We start from the raw sequence: 17,794 nt of genomic DNA, 5'->3' as shown, positions 1-17,794 counted from the left end.
AGGGACAGCGGAAATGCGTTGTGTTTTGGATTGAAGCTCACTTTTCATACTCTATTTCCTGGATGCCCTGAGTGTGCATATTTACCTGTTTGTTTTTGTTGTTATATACACACACACACACACACACACACATACAATAAGCCGAAGTGCTGCAGAGATACTTTACCAGGACTACAACACTGGTGAGCCTGCACTATCCTGACACACTCAGTCCTCTCCATGTGCCACATCTGTCTGCAAAGAGAGAATGTGGTTTTACTATGAACAATTACCTGTCCCAAATGACTGACTACAAGCAGTAGTAAGAGGAGGCAATTCCAAGGTTTTGGAAAACACCGGAATTCTAGCCCATAGGTAAACACTGGGCACAATATAGTGCTTAGCCTTTAAATGGCATATTAAAATGGGGGAATTAATCTTTGCCCCAGAAAATGTTATTGCCTTCTGATACTTTGTGGGTATCCATATTTTGACTGCCCTTTTTACTTGCCAGCAAATAAAGTCAATTATTTTTTTTAAGTGGATCAGTGGCAATTTATTTTAACATGCTGTTGAGTTTCTAACTTAGATCCTACACTGCTGGACTGGACTGGAGAGACAAGCACCCAAAAAAACAACTTAGTTATGTAATTGGGGAGCACCAGCAACAGTGAGCCTCGGAAACCAGTTGAAAAATTACTGTACACAGCACAGACACTACCTACTGATCAGACCCCAAACATTTTGGAACATGCAAAATATACATTTAAAGGCTCATGTATGCATGTCAAAATACAATGAAAACAACTATTGAATCCTCCTTCTTACCATTGGTTCATCTGTGTTCTTCTGAAATTGTACAAGGCGGACCCGTGTAACATTCTCCATGTCCATATCACCGTTGGCACTTTCTGGAGAATCACCGTTTAGGTAGGGAGATGTGGGAGGTGGCGTAACTCTCAGTGCTTCGTCACTGTAAACTTCATGTGCCACTACGTCATGAGTTTGTAGTAAGGCCTGAGTTTAAGAAAAACTTAATTAGTGCAGCCAACAGCTGCATATAGAGCACTGATCAACAAGTACCCAATCATGTACATTCATCCTTGGAGTTAGGAACTTATCTTAATAAGCAGGCACAGCCAAAAGATTGAACATTCCCTTTCACAGGAAAATTAAAAATTAGACAGTCTAAAAAAACTGGCAAGTACTTTACCCTTGACACTTTAATGCATATAAAGGGTTGTACTGTCAGCACTTGAAATGCTTCCTAGAACTAATAAAACAGACCAGACTGACAAGTTGCTTTTCACTTTAGATTCAGAATAGGGAATAAGGGCAGCAAACTCACCTCATAAAAAGCAAGAGAAGGATTTTGTGTGACTGTGGTGATTCCCTTGAAATGCTCTGTTACAACATAACAAATGTGATATAACCTTCGCTTTCAGTTTTGTTTAAATAGCTGTATCTTAAACTGAACCACGGGTGAAAATCCGAAAACTATTTGACTGTTGTAGGAAAGTGGCTCTTTTGACATGGTCACACACCTCTTTTGCCTTGTTTCTAGTGTGATTTTGACTGTTAGTGTACTGGGTCCCTGCTAACCAGGACCCCAGTGCCAGATCTCTGTCCCCAAAACTGCACAGTCGTTTCGCACAACTGGCAAAACCTCTGGATGCCATTGTAAGGTACCCCTGGTACCTAGGGTTTGGGGTACTAAAGGAAGGCCCCTGAGGGCTGCAGCATGAATTGTGCCACCCTCAGGGACCCTCTCACTGAGTGAACACAGTGCTGCTTTCGCAGGCTGTACAGAACTAATTTGAAAACACAACATGGCACACAGCCTGTGTGCCATGTCCCCTAAACACTGCATGCAATATAGGTAAGTCACCTCTTTAGCAGGCCTTACAGCCGTAAGGCAGGGTGCATTATATTACATGCGAGGGCATATCTGCATGGGCGGATATGCCCCTGCTGTCTTTGCCGATTCTCAGACACAGTAAGTGTCGAAGGAAGCCATTTTTAATACATGTGCTGGACCCTGGTCATTACGAGCTCCCCAGCTACATGATGCTTCTCTGAATCCTGGGATGTTTGGTATCAAACAACTCATAATAATAAGCCCTGACTGGCCCCAGTGATGGATTTATTAAAAACTGCACACAGAGGGCACCTTAGAGGTGCCCCTGAAAACCAACCAACTCCTAGCATGGACACTGACTGGTCAAAAACACTGCAGCCACCTTAGACAGAGGTCCTGAGGTGAGGGCCAACCCTCTCATGGGCTCAGAACAAAAGACTGCTGTGAGCGGGGGTGCTAACACCTCGCCCAGACACGATGGACATTCCAGGGCAGGGAGCTTCAAAGGCCGTGCCGCCTTTGTAATGCGACCCAGGCCTCTCCAAATGGTAGAGAAGGCCAGCCCCCTAGTTCCTGACCCCACTGTTGGCAGCAGGTCTGGCAGGAAAATAATGTATATTAGGGGGTGTGTTCACTTCATGCCAGTCCCACGTCTAAGGTGGACAAGCTGAAGTGGACACTACCTTTTAAATTCCACCATATTGTTTGAAAGGAATTCAGGCCACTAGGGTTAAGGCTATGCCCACTTCCCAAAGGAAGTGGTCATAAAAAGGGTGTAGTCACCATAAGGATGAGTAGCACCACTGGCTACCACCTGGCACTTCCAGTACCACCACTAAATTCAGAATTTAGGTGGCACCTCTGAACCCTAGACGTCAGATTACTGACGACCTAAGAAGAGCTAGACACTACAGAGTCGCATCAGCAGAGAAGACTGCAGGCACCAACCGACTTGGCCCAAGCCCTACTGTCCAGTCTGCAGCCCTCAAAAATCCTGTGCCAAAAAACGACCTGTCCTGAAGCCCAGTAACCTCTAAATCTTTGGGAGGACTGCCTGCCTTTGACAAAGAGCAAGATCTCCAGAGAACGCCAGACCTGTTCAAGAAGTAACTAACGTTAAAAGAAAAAGAACTCCACATTGAGGAATCGCTAAACCACCTCCAGACCCCCTTCAGCACTCGATGCCCACAGGCCGAGTCCAAGTGGCCCACTGGTCTTGTGAGGGTTCCGAAGCAATTTTGAGTCCAAGTCCAATGTGGGCGGACTCCTGCCGGACTCTGCCTCAAAGCCTGCAGCCTCAAACCGAAGACTCTCCCTCACTGCAGCCTGCCTGATAAGCTGTTTCCAATGCTAAAGGACATCCATGCACCCGGAGCTCCTGGGCCTTGGGGAACTGGACCGTCAGTGTCCCTATGTTCCCTAGCATCAGAACTTACCTGGGTAGCTGTGGGTTTTCTTTGTTCAGCCTCCTGGCTTGAGCCTGCAGCCTTTTTCTAAAACTGATCTCCCCACTTGATTTGCATCGAGTGCCCACCGCTGTGGTGGCACTCTGTACCCGGCTGCCCCTGTTACGTTGAGGGTGTACATTTGGTGCTGCTTTGTGGCCCCCCGTTCTTACCTCAACCCCAGGAGATGGATCCCCGACATCACTTTACTCACCCGTGAGAAGCACATCTTCATTCATCCCTAGTCTCCATTGGTTAACACTGGGCACCCTACTCTACATCGGAGGTCTGTACCAGGCCACAACTGTGCCGCTGTGGGTGCACTCTTGGTACTGATTTGAACCTTGCCTGGTGTTGACCTACAACCCTGAAAACTGGATTTGTATGTCGTGCACTTACCTGCAAAACTGCATTTTTCATTTCCTTCCATAGGTTAGCATTGCTGAACTGAAAAAGTGTTGATTTTTTAAACTGCAAAGTATTTATGCTTGTGCATCTACGTATCTGATTACGAAGTTCCTGGGTTTGAAACATATATAAAAAGGAATGTTATTTTTCTAAATTGGCCTTGGATTTATTCTTTGAGTGTGTCTCTCATTTATTGCTTCTGTGAGTACAACAAATGCTTAGCACTACCCTCTGATAAGTCTTAACTGCTCGCCCATAGTACCACAGATCATGCATTAGTCCTATCTACTTTTACCTCTGCAATAACAATTGGGGATCCACTGGACTCTCTGCACGGTGCACTTCATTTTAGTGCACTATACAGAGAGCCAGCTTCTTACAAACTGCACTCAAAATAAATGCTTTTGAAGAATGTTCTGCCAGTTTCAGTGTATCTGTAGGAGAAGTTTATGAAATAATGTATTACACACCAAGATAGCAAATGTAGGAGGCTGACTCAGTTTATGGTGTACACCTATAGTGTGGCACCCTATACTGAGTTCAGGCAACCCTTAGTGACAGTGAATAGGTGTCCAGATAGCAGAAGCTCTCTAGGGAGTAGCTGCGGTGAGCAGCTAAAGCTTATCTGGGAGGAAAGAAAATCACTTGCAATACCACAGTGGTCAGACAATAACATAGTCACAAGAAAGAACCACATAAGTGTTGCAAAAAATAAAGGATTCTTTATTACAACAATACTACTAAACCAACATTGGTATACCTCCTTTTGGAGATACTACATACAATTATATACATAAAATACCCCGCAAAAATAGCACAGATATATACAGAGCCCTACGGGAGGGCCAAACCATATACTAAAAAAGCGGAATGTTAAACTGGGACTCCAGACAAGGTAAGTGTGGTGATTAGCTGGGGGCAGTTAGGAACACCAAAGGTAAGTATAGTCGGTGACCCCAACAACCAGGAGTAAGCCTGTTGCCCACCCAGTTTTCCCATATGCTAATAGGGTGTAGTGGTTGGAGTTTGTGCAATTGAGGACCCTTCTCAGCAGGCCTCGAGGAAACCAGCAGGCAAGAGGATGGATGGAGAGTGCACCTTTTCCCTAGGATACCCAGAAGACAGGAGTACCTACACCAGGGACCCGGATGCAGATGGGAGATTGGACTCTCTCTGAAGACTGTGGATGTCTCGGGTTGTCCAGCTGCTGTCACGACCCATGGACCAGGCCAGTGGAACCCAGGGACCGATTCCAGGTGTGGAGGATCGGCAAAGGAAGGGGACAGAGTCCAGCACCCAAGAGCTTGTCCAGGTAGTACAGGTGGCAATGCCCACATTCCTGAAGACGACGTTCCTGTAAGTTGGTGGAAGAAGAAGTCCAGCTGCGGGGTAAAGGAGCCAATGAAGATCCCAGGAGTCACCTACAAGCTGTCCTTCGACGGTCGCCGGATTGCAGGAGGGTCAGTGACCAGCTAGGTCACCAATAAGCACCAGCAAGGTCCAGGAGACTACCCAGAAGGGGGAATCGGAGCTGGCCCTCAGCACATAGGAAGGCCAACAGTAGTCGATGGAACCCCCACGAGTTACCCACAGGCACCAGACAAGGGAGTCACAAGGAGGACTAACTAGCCCAGTAAAACAGATGTCCCACGCCGCAGTAGTTGGATGACAGGAGCAGATCTTCGGTTTGCAGAGTGCTGAGGGCCAGGGCTTCTGGGAGCCAGAAGATCTCCCAGAGAAAGAATAAACAAGCCTTGGCAAATGCAACAGTTGTGGTGCACATGGGTGTCAGTCCAGTGGCAGAAGTAAGGACCTACCGTCTCCCAACTTCAATAGAAGACAAGCAGCACCCAGAGGAGGCCACAGACTCGCCACCCGTGAAGCAGGATCTTCGGATGTCCAGGGACAGCATACCCCACCAATCGGTCGATGATGCCACGAGGTGCCTGCGGTTCCAAAGAAGTGACTCCTTCACGCCAAGGGAGATTCCTTTTGTGCTATCTAGTGCAAACAGAGACCTTGTGACGGTGGAGGATGCACAGCCCTGGATGGTGCAGAATTCTTGCAGGATCTTGAGTAACAATGTTGCAATGGGAGCCTTCCCACCAGAAGCAGACTTGCTCGGTTCCAGACTAAGACCAGCAGCGATTCGAGAGGCCAAGGGCAGAAAATGTCTTGCAGAGAGCTTCTTGTAGAATTTTGCATGACAAATCTGAAGACCCACCCGTGTGGGAGCCCGTAAAAAACTCTAAAGGATGGTTACTCACTCTTTGCAGTGACCCACTTATCAGAGAGGTTCAGGGATGTCTCCTACTTGACCTAACCAACCAGATACTCCCAGGAGCCTCTACAAATCTTATTTTCAAAACGGCAGAATCAAGGGGCCACCTGGCAGAGGTCTGGCACCTCCCTAGGAGAGGGGCTGGACGGGGGTGGTCACGCCCCTGTTCTTAGTGTAGCTCTGCGCCAGAGTGGGAACCGGGGTTCCTGAATGGGCGCAAACTGAATTATGCAAGGAGGGCACCAAATGTGCCCTTCAAAGCAGTTTGGTGGTGCTCAGAGGCCACCCCACCCCAGCCCTTAGACACCTAATACACAGGGAGAGGTGGTCACACCACTCCCTTGCAGGAAATCCTTTGTTCTGCTCCTCTGACCTGAGCCTGGCTCATCAGTAGGAGGGCAGGACAGTGCCTGGGGTCAGCAGCTGCCTGGACTGGCAGCTGGACCCCGTAAGGCTGCACAGGCAGAAGTGGGGGAATCCCCTAGGAAACACCCAGAGTACATGGTGGTATGCAACTAGCACTGGAATCGGTGCAGTTGCATGATTCAAACACGCTTGATACCCAACATGCCTAGGTTTGAAGTAACCATTATGTAGATGGATCACTCGTGTTGACCAGTGTCCACTACATACCTTGAGATAGCTTCCCCGCACTTACAGAGTCCAGGAATTGGCCTGGGGTCTGTAGGGGTACCCTGATCATGCAGACGCACCCTCACACTTACAGGCATGCATCCTGCCCTCGGGCTGAAGGGCCTACCAGAGGGGTGACTTATAATGTCTAAGAGCAATGGTATGGTTTGGCAGTGAAAGGGTGCATGCACCCTTTCACGCAGGCTGCAATGACAGGCCTGCAGTCACAGTTTGCATGAGCTCACTTGGGTGGCATAATACATGCTGCAGCCCATCGGAAACCCCTGGTGTACCAATGCCCTCAGTACCTAGGTACCATATATTAGGGACTTACATGGGTGCACCAGTATGCCATTTGTGGGTGTAAAGATAACAACTAAATTTAGGGGAGCGAGCACTGTCACTGTGGTCCTGATTTGCAGGATCCCAGTGAACTACAGTCCAAGCACACTGACATCAACTCAAAAAGAAGGGGTGGGGACGACAACCACAACCCAGCTTACTACAGCAAAGATAAACAAATAAGGTTTTATTGCAACTGAAATCTAGTGCATAGAGCTCTGCCTAAACACCTTTGAATCTGGGATTTCCGTAGTCTGCAAGAAAACTCACCTCCATGGACCTACCTACCAACAACCTCAGCTGTGAAGTTTTGTTGTGGGGTCTACATTATTGTAGCATCAAGGTGAAACCTGTGACCCCGTTTCAAATTTCTTACAGTGCACTCCCAATATGCCTGTAGGTGTCCTCGCCATTATGGGGGAATGTAGTATCGTGTTCAACATACATGGGGCTAGAGGAGGCTCTTGTCACTCTTGCTAACCATTTATTAGTCATACTAATGGTCGCCATTTAGGTTGTGGGAGATCTGAATCAATTTTAACTTCGTGTCTGTCCATTAGGTAAACGGAGAAAATGACTCAGCCCGTTATTAATAAAAAACTGTTGCTGCCCAGGTTTAGTCACAGTTAGATTCGTATTGAGTGCTGATGATCTGAAGACGATCACAAATGTAATAACATTTATTGGCACCACTTTGCCATGTCTTAGAAAAAGAAGCTTTCAACAAAATTTGTTAACCCAGCTCATCGCAGAAACAGATCATTTGAATGTTTTATTTACATCTGAAATTTATAGCCGTGGTTATGTTACCACTTTCTAGAGTATGGCTTTTTACATCTTGTTTCAGGCAAACTCGCAAATTATTTATGTAGAGTTTGATATTAAATATTGATACAGTAAGTTGGTTATGCACCTTTTATTAAGTGGGTTTCTTTTATTGCTGTATGGCATTAGATGTAATGGCTCTTCTGTTACGTCTTTTTGTATGATGTGAAATCAACAATAAATATTAATGAATGAATGCATTGTCAACATAATTGTCCATCAACCTATGTATTTTGGTGATCAAACTGGCACAGTATTCCAGTGAGCTAACATCTTCTGGTAAGAAAGTGCGCCACACCGCACGTGTTTCATCTGGGATTTTCCAGGAGGGCTGGGGTCTTTCAGGGGTCGTTTTTTAAGGCAGATGGTTGCTGCTGGCCCCTCTGTTACTTTTTCAAACTACCCCAATTTATTACAGCAGGCACAAAGGGTGCTTTGGGAGAGAAAAGAGGGAAAAAAACAAAAGGAGATAGAAAGAAATGAGAGCGGAGGAAGGGTGTGGGGCTGGGTTGAACATTTTGACGGGGCTGCTTTTGGCTCCCAAGCAGCCCTGGTAAGAAACGTGAACATTTGTGTCTCACCAAAGCCTTATTACATCTACTCTCGAGTAAGCAATAGCATTTGTACAGGGAGTGCAGAATTATTAGGCAAGTTGTATTTTTGAGGATTAATTTTATTATTGAACAACAACCATGTTCTCAATGAACCCAAAAAACTCATTAATATCAAAGCTGAATATTTTTGGAAGTAGTTTTTAGTTTGTTTTTAGTTTTAGCTATGTTAGGGGGATATCTGTGTGTGCAGGTGACTATTACTGTGCATAATTATTAGGCAACTTAACAAAAAACATATATACCCATTTCAATTATTTATTATTACCAGTGAAACCAATATAACATCTCAACATTCACAAATATACATTTCTGACATTCAAAAACAAAAAAAAAAACAAATCAGTGACCAATATAGCCACCTTTCTTTGCAAGGACACTCAAAAGCCTGCCATCCATGGATTCTGTCAGTGTTTTGATCTGTTCACCATCAACATTGCGTGCAGCAGCAACCACAGCCTCCCAGACACTGTTCAGAGAGGTGTACTGTTTTCCCTCCTTGTAAATCTCACATTTGATGATGGACCACAGGTTCTCAATGGGGTTCAGATCAGGTGAACAAGGAGGCCATGTCATTAGATTTCCTTCTTTTATACCCTTTCTTGCCAGCCACGCTGTGGAGTACTTGGACGCGTGTGATGGAGCATTGTCCTGCATGAAAATCATGTTTTTCTTGAAGGATGCAGACTTCTTCCTGTACCACTGCTTGAAGAAGGTGTCTACCAGGAACTGGCAGTAGGACTGGGAGTTGAGCTTGACTCCATCCTCAACCTGAAAAGGCCCCACAAGCTCATCTTTGATCATACCAGCCCAAACCAGTACTCCACCTCCACCTTGCTGGCGTCTGAGTCGGACTGGAGCTCTCTGCCCTTTACCAATCCAGCCACGGGCCCATCCATCTGGCCCATCAAGACTCACTCTCATTTCATCAGTCCATAAAACCTTAGAAAATCAGTCTTGAGATATTTCTTGGCCCAGTCTTGACGTTTCAGCTTGTGTGTCTTGTTCAGTGGTGGTCGTCTTTCAGCCTTTCTTACCTTGGCCATGTCTCTGAGTATTGCACACCTTGTGCTTTTGGGCACTCCAGTGATGTTGCAGCTCTGAAATATGGCCAAACTGGTGGCAAGTGGCATCGTGGCAGCTGCACGCTTGACTTTTCTCAGTTCATGGGCAGTTATTTTGCGCCTTGGTTTTTCCACACGCTTCTTGCGACCCTGTTGACTATTTTGAATGAAACGCTTGATTGTTCGATGATCACGCTTCAGAAGCTTTGCAATTTTAAGAGTGCTGCATCCCTCTGCAAGATATCTCACTATTTTTGACTTTTCTGAGCCTGTCAAGTCCTTCTTTTGACCCATTTTGCCAAAGGAAAGGAAGTTGCCTAATAATTATGCACACCTGATATAGGGTGTTGATGTCATTAGACCACACCCCTTCTCATTACAGAGATGCACATCACCTAATATGCTTAATTGGTAGTAGGCTTTCGAGCCTATACAGCTTGGAGTAAGACAACATGCATAAAGAGGATGATGTGGTCAAAATACTCATTTGCCTAATAATTCTGCACTCCCTGTAGTTATCCTCAAAACATATCACTAGACTGCAACCAGTCCTAAACAGAGAGGTCTGCTTTACTCTGCCGCAGAGCACACATAATTACACTGAGGCAGGATTTCTGAACCCACACTGGCTAACATTTAAGAGCTGTGGCATGCTTAAGGATCGTTTTCAGAGCATGGAGATGTAAGGTTTTCGAAGGGGAACAGAGATCAATCCGACAAAGAATCTCACTGAGATCTAGCAGCAACGCCCCCACAAACAATACTATTTAGCAAAAAAGGAACTTGAGATTTAGCCTTTCAGTACATGGAGCAGAGGGGGTCGTGAATTTCCGTCTCTAAGAATATCCACATGCCCAATTTCATCCAATTGTATAACTCATTTACATCTAAATTAAAGATCTATTTATTGAAGTAGACAGGTATCAATCAGCTCCTGACTTTTTGATGCACATACTTATGCTGCAGTTATAATTATTACCATCACAAGTGAATGAGCTCAATACCTTTTAAGAGGCTTACGAGTAATAGTCCCACATGAGACGTAGCATCACTGCATAAATGGCAGCTTTCATCCCACTGGACTACAGTGTTGTTTCTGATATAGGGTTACTTTATATTTAAAGGTCTGGCTTTAGACAGCTTTGGATGCCTAAGAGACCTTATGCTATCCATTCTTAAAATAGTACAATAAGCAAACAGACAGAGAGTTTTGGGTCACGATTCTTCACTCATTGGCCTTCATGTTCTATTTGTGTTTTGCCTTTGCTTGGATATGTTGTCCATCAGGGCCACAGCACTTTAAAGTGGTTCTGTTGTCCCATTTGTGTTCACACTAGCTTTTTGTGATGATGCTCAAGCAGTCTTTTTGTTACACTAGAGCCAGTGAGTGCCCTTTTATGCATTTACCTTGCTGACACAGTAAAATTTTAATTGCTGTCTAATGCCTTTTTTAATTTGGGAAGTGCTGGTTGTTTGGATGCCTTAGCCTGTTATAAAAGCACTATTTACAGCTATTTACAAATCGTCCTTCCACTTTTTTGTTTTTTTTTTAAACTTTTTGATTAGATTATTTAACAGTATTTAATATATATTAACGTTAATATACGTATAGGTATTTTTGTTCAGAAATGAAAGACATGCACGCACATAAGCTTTCATAAAGATGCAAGGATAATATTGGCATTTATGACATATCAGCTATGCAATGTTTTGTTGTGTATGCCTTTTACATTTACCGTTCAGAATGCAAACTTTGTCATCCGACAATTCCATAGCACTCTTCTTTGAAGCTACAGCTTACCTCCGCTAATGTAGTTTGTCCAGCAAAAGGGTCTTACTTTAAATTTCTATAATTCTAAAGCTCAGAATGCTGCATCAGTATGACATTTTCTTTTTAAGAGACTTGGGGTAGCACAGAAAAACCTTATGCAACTATCACCAAACACCTAGCCTAACAAAAAGGCAGATGTATTGGCTTTGACAAAGCTTGTTTATAGTAGGTCTTCTGTGACTTAGGCAAATTAAGATTTCAAATATCATTAGTTTTGCACTATAATTTTATTATCATTTTAAGGTAAAACTTTTTTGTCCAAAAATAAAAAGCTCACCATTAAAGCACCAACCAAACGTATATAACACAGACTGCAGAATTCAGCAAAAGTGTGAAGTAAAACAAAGCAATAACTATTAGAATGGAGCAAGAGGGAATGCAAATGGTACTCTCCCACCATAAAGGATCATGGTGGGAGCGATCTTAGGCTCAAGAGCAAATCTGGCACCCACTTTCCAAATAAGAAATTCGTATTCACTACACTGCTACAAATTCTCAACAAGTCTGCAATCATATTGGCTTTCCATTGGTATTTTCCACTTTGTTTCTCTCCTAATAGAACTGTGCAGCCCCTAACAAATGTTCATTGCTGAGGGTTAGCCAGAAACTGCGGATATGATGGTGGATACTAAGGCCAATTATTACCATTCTATTAAGGCAAGCGGCAGAAATTTTCTATAGATATTACTTTCCTTTCACTGCATAATGCTGTCATTACATAAGCAGTATGAGCACACTGTTTCTACTCATGGTGAATCAGCTCGCATTCTTAATGTAGTCATCCATCTGCCAGTCTTGAAGGCCCTGTCTAAGGGCTGCCAAATTACACACAGTATTAAGCAGTGTTAAATGTTCAAGCAATGCCTGATCTGCTTGATTCCCAGCAAGCAACATTTGTGTGCATAAATGGTAGGGCCTTTCTGGACTCCTATTTTAAAAAAAAATATTTTATTGAGTTTTTGCATTCTCCGTTGTTTCATATTCACGGGAGAGGCTTTTTGGGCTCTAATAAACCAGACTGATAAAGACTGCCACCATGACATAAAAGGACACAACCCCCCACACATCTGAACCGAAACTCTAACAATTTCAACTGCTTGGGATGTAGTGTAGTTTTCATGCTGCCTCATGAAACGACTAACAAAGTATACTACTTTAGTTTTAGCTATAGATGACTTGATATGTAGTTTCCAAACCTAAGTGTAAAACATGTTTCTCTTAAACACGAATTTGTTTTTATCTTCTATGTATGATGGATATGAAGAGTAGTACCTGGGGAGTGGAAAAAGCCTATAATTGTACACAGCAGGTTTAATTCAATCGGTATACCATCTTTTAAATTAGCCCACAACTTTTCATGGTTCACGAGATCAAAAGCAAATTTAACGTCCAAACATGCCACAAAGTTGCAAGTCGCATGGAATAGTACCACTGCTCTCTACCTGGTATGAAAAAAAAATTCTGTTCAAAAGTAGATAACCATGAAAGAAATGTCCTTGCACAGGTGACAACATTTCTTCATCAGCAAGCAGCTTCTTCAGAGCTTGATCTTCTGAGAGATTTTTAGTCAGACAGTGTTAATCAGGATAATGGACAGTTTAGTTACCTTTAGTAATACAATTGCTGTCTGATACTCAATTGCTGATTCCTCAACTTTAAAATATACAGTTGCCAGACTGAGTCGGATGATTTTTCAGCATAGTCTCAGCATGCAACTAGATGGTGTTGTGTGGCTATGCATCGACATCACTCTGCCTCTGAAGTGATGACTGCAGGTGCATATAGGAGCCATTGTAGTGCGCTGACACCAGTTCCTATCTGGATACCGTCCGGCCCCTGAGAGCCCAACAACTAACTGTTCGCGCCATTGTGTAGATCTCTAATAAGTTGGGACCTTTTTGGATAGAACAGAGTACATATCAGATCTGAATACAGAGGCCTACTCACCAGGACGATATCATTCTCTGCACTCTTTTGTCTTTCTTTGCCTCAGAGAACCCCACAAGAAGTTGCTCATCCACTAAATGGTCTATGGTGCAATCGATGTAAAACCTGAACCCTTTTTTGGGGTTTAAACAATAGAGTCTCTTCTCCTCTTTGAGGGATGAGGTGGGGCAAAAAACATCAGGAGGGTGATCGACTGTGATGTGAAAGGGAGTAACAATTTCTGTTAGAGACCCCGCTCTAGTCCTCAGCTTCAGTTTGTCCAAAAAGAAGATGGTGTATGGCAGTTGGATTTATAATGCTTGAAAGCTCACACACAACAAGCTCAGGTTATCACACAATGAGAAAGACCACATTTAGGGTCAGAAGATGGAGGCAAAATCTGCTCAGCAGCTCTAAAGTGGTAAACAAGAAGAGTAAGATTCAAATTAAGGTCCCACTATGGCATCACAAAAGGTTTAGGCGGAAAGATGTGGACTATTGATCTGGTAAGCGCAAAAAGGGAAGTGTTGATTGATAATCTTTAACTGTGCCCATTGTTCATGCTGGACCAAAGACAAAACAAACAGCAAAACATCAGACAGTTTAGTCTACAATGAGTCTGAACTGCAATTGCCACTCCAAGCAGAAGTTTGTCCAGCTTACACAGACTTAGCAGAAGGACGCCTGGCCATAGGGAAGACATCCACGACTTTGGAAGGGAGATCAAATGTAGTCAACTGCCACAGCTCAATCTCCATGCAAGAAGCTGTAGACTGTGTAGGCCAAAGTATAAGCTCCTGTCCAGTTGCTGTGACATAAGCTCTTCCTGGCCCAAACTAAAGCCACTAGGATAACTTGGGCCTGGTCATTCCCAATCATCTACAGAACTTATAGCAGGAAAGGTAGTGGCGGGAAGGCTTACAAGGGTCCAGTGATGCATAATAAGTGGAATGCATCGCTATGTGAGCCTTCTTGGGAACAGCAGGTTGTAAAACTGTGGACATTGTGCATCCGCTGAGGTAAGAGGTCAGGTCCAGGCAGGGTTCTCCCCAATGCTGGAAGACACACTGCACCGCCTCCTGACATAACGGCCATTTGCGGTTCACTTGGCGCCACCGGCTGAGTTCATCCACCCTGGTGTTTAAAGATCCTGCCAGGTGGTACATGACTAGGGAAATGCCCAACGATTCAGCCAATTCCAGAGACACAGGGCCTCCAGGCACAGGGCCAGGACCCTACCCTATCCTGTTTTCTGCAATACCACATGGCCGGGGTGTTGTCGGTGAGGATCTGACCAGTCTCCCATTGATGAATGACGGAAAGGCTGTCAACACCAATCAAATGGCTCGCAACTCCAAAAGACTGATGTGGCGGCGGGCCACTGCCAGAGACCCCTCCCAGATGACCTACACAACTCAGCAGTGATGGACCAGTCATCACCTTTAGTTCTGTGTGGGGCAGGGAGAGGGTTCTGCTGTTGGTCCAATGGCAGATGAGCATCCACCGTTGCAGATCTGATTCAATTTCCTCCAAAGTCTGGATGAAATCTGATTCCCTTGGTGCTGGGTCGACTGTGACTTCAGATCCCACTGCAGAGCCTCCATTGCCACTTGGCATGGTTGCCAAACTTGATGGAGGAGGTCAGTAGCCAAAGAAGCCTCAGCGCGACCATCACTGAGACCCAAGACCACGGCTGAAACATCAGAATCACAGCCTGAATGCCCTGGACATATTGATCTGGAGGAAAGGTCCTAACGTGCACCATATTCAGGATGGCTCTCATGAAAGGGAGCCTGTGTAAAGGAGTCGGTGCGCCATCAGCACACGGACTGTGAACCCCAGTGAAGTAAGGATGTTTTATCATTATCTGGAGTCCATGACCGATTGTGGTGAGCCCACCTTCAACAACCTGCTGTTAAGGTAGGGGAGACTGGTACCCCCTAACTCTGAAGGTATGCTGCTACCACCACCATTATCTTTGTGAACACCCTAGGGTGGCTGGTGAGGCTGGTCTATCTAGAACTTCAGGTAGTGTCTGTGGGATGGGAAAGCGGAAATCAGCATCCTGTAGGACAAACACTACTGTTTCCTGGATACAGGGAAGTAAAAACCTGGCGCAGCAGGAGCATCATGAATTTGTCTTTCTGCATTTGTCTTCTGCTATGTTCCATAATGCATGGGAGTACTTAGCCAGCAAATAGCTGTCATTGGCTGATCTAAAGGCGAGGTCAGCTGATGAAAATATAAATTTTCCAAATGCCTCAAGTCTTTTTTACTAGTTTAATGAGGGGAGGAAGGGGGAGGGGCAAGGGGTGGAGGTCTAAGAAAAATAATTGGGTTTAACTTTGCTAGTAGATGCCTGCACTGTCAGGTTCTCAGAAGTGGGCTGCTGCATCAAAGGCAGGGTCATCCAGAGCGGATCAGTGACATTGGGCCAAATGTCTGGTCACAGGCGGGTAGAAACACGGGTTTTATCCAAAGTGTTCATGAGAGTTTCTTTGAACAGCAGTAAATGTGTGGATGTTGACTGGGTTGTGAAACCTCTGTGACGAGGCTGGCCTTCAACCACAAGAGAAGGTAACTGTAAATCAAGACCTTCCATCAGTCTGATTACAACAGCGAATCAGGCTGACTTCCATGGAAAGGTACGGGGAAGAACCCAGCCCAGTGTCAGGGGAAGTGCCCAAGCCACGCCCTCTAAAAGGTCCATATAACAATTATCGTCATAATGAGGGGCACGCTCATCCCTGACCATCATTGTCAAAGGCTGGTGGACTTTGGTCACATTCCGATCTGAAACGTTGTTGAAGTACTGGATGGCAGCTCTTAGGCAAAGGCTCTGTTTAATGGTGTACTTGGGTCAGGTGTGTCAGACCTCTGCTGAGAAGTGACTTCAGTGAGATTGCGACTGGGTTGGTTTGGAGTTAGACAGGATAATGTGCTCAGCGTCAATGTGGAAGGAACCTGCATGGAATGAGATGCTGGGGATGGAGTCAGTTCCAAAGTTTAGCTGAACCCGACCTAATGGCACACCTGGGCTATGGAGAAAGGTTTTCTGGATCCAGTTTGGCATCTGGGAGTATTTTAAAGGTGAGGTTCGAAGTATCGTTCAGAAAGCTGGGGAAAATAAAGGTAGGCAACACCATTTGAAAAATATACATTAATTTCTGCTGCCCATCAAGATGATAAACACTGAAAAAGCTTTAAACCATGTTGAGGATTGAGGCTTTCTCTGTTGGCATTGACGTCCTTGATGATCTTTTCCACAAACAGTTGTTCCGCTACATCTGTCATTATCCAGGCACCGACCTCTAGCCTGCCCAATGCAGAATATCTTCAAAAGTGAAAATTACTTCATATGACATCTTTCTGAAATTATTCTTCAACACCTTTGCACAGGTTTTAACTTTACTGAACGATCTTTCAAAGCACATTGTTGACCCTAACCACCCAAAATGCTTTTGAGACCAATCACCAGGCCCACTGACCTGAGCTCCTTTCTTCTTTTCATCTACAGGTATTTTTTCTTTGTAGTGATAAATGGTTTATGAGATGAGATCCAAATTTAGCACTATGATTCCAATGATTGCCGCATAGCACTTTTGACCTCTGCCTAGTGTTTATCAAACACAGTCTCTCTCTTCTGTCAATTTTCAAAAATGGCAGAATTCTCTCAAATAGATCCCAGCATTTTGGAAGAAACGGTCCTAGTCTGACCATCAATATGAGTGCTGTTTAACACCTTGCAGTAATTACTGCATCAGCACCCTCAAAGGAAACGCCAAAGGTATCACAAAGGGCTTTTAGATTACTCTCCAAAGATTGCCTAGTTCCACGACTGGTGATTATTACCTTAGGTTTCCAAGCTTGAGCAATCTTTTCATAACCTCTTCAAGGATGTTCAAGAGGAGGAGATCCTTTACTCCATAGGGAAGGTTTTCCAAGAGGTTTTTGATGTCTGTTAAAAGGTGGTCACTGAGGCATTGAAACCACTGGGGAAACAGCTGCGGATACGGGCTACAAATCACCTTGAACTCCTACTCCAGCGGAAAGCCTATCCAAGTATCCTCAAGATCTCTGAAACCCTACTGCTACTAGGAACCTCAAACCAGTCAGGAGCTATGGCAAAGCACAAATGGGGGGATTCCAATCCTCATTATGATGCCTCTGAATGCCTTAGGGACCGCCTTTTTTTAGTATCTGCTCGCTTTCCAATGCCCCCAACTTCCTGACGTGGGTATTAGAACATGAGTTCTACCCTCACATGGGGGAACGGCAGACAAGGTCACTAAGGACCACCAATGGTTCCAACTGGAGCCTGGACCCAGACACTCCTTATGTGACACAGCAAAGTAAAAGGGCTCCGACCCTTTGGAAGAACGAGAGTTCCTGTGGGATATGCTTGACCTAAAGGATTTGTACCACTCAAGGTCACCCACCAGGATACTGGGGAAATGGCAGTTCAGTACATCACAGCAATAATTTCCAAATCTCTGGGCGAAGAGGTCAGGGTTCGTCTCAGGTTCAATGCCCCAGACCTGCCTTCAGGGGTAAGGTAACCCAAACACCAGAGACAGATGGCAACAAGGAG

General features: G+C 44.8%; 1 protein-coding gene across 3 annotated transcripts in view; it reads right to left on the bottom strand.

The window, feature by feature from the left end:
* Positions 1 to 17,794, bottom strand: part of CASK (calcium/calmodulin dependent serine protein kinase) — a 1,258,500-nt gene that overhangs the window by 352,041 nt on the left and 888,665 nt on the right. For all 3 annotated transcript variants that reach the window (XM_069204206.1, XM_069204204.1, XM_069204205.1), the window contains exon 14: positions 808 to 996. In XM_069204206.1, the coding sequence (XP_069060307.1) occupies positions 808 to 996 (189 nt within the window). The remainder of the gene's footprint in view (positions 1 to 807; positions 997 to 17,794) is intronic.

The sequence above is a fragment of the Pleurodeles waltl genome, chromosome 8 (assembly GCF_031143425.1).
Source record: "Pleurodeles waltl isolate 20211129_DDA chromosome 8, aPleWal1.hap1.20221129, whole genome shotgun sequence".
NCBI lineage: Eukaryota > Metazoa > Chordata > Amphibia > Caudata > Salamandridae > Pleurodeles > Pleurodeles waltl.
The sequence above is the reverse complement of the archived record's forward strand: the minus strand, read 5'-3'. Positions and strand labels throughout refer to the sequence as shown.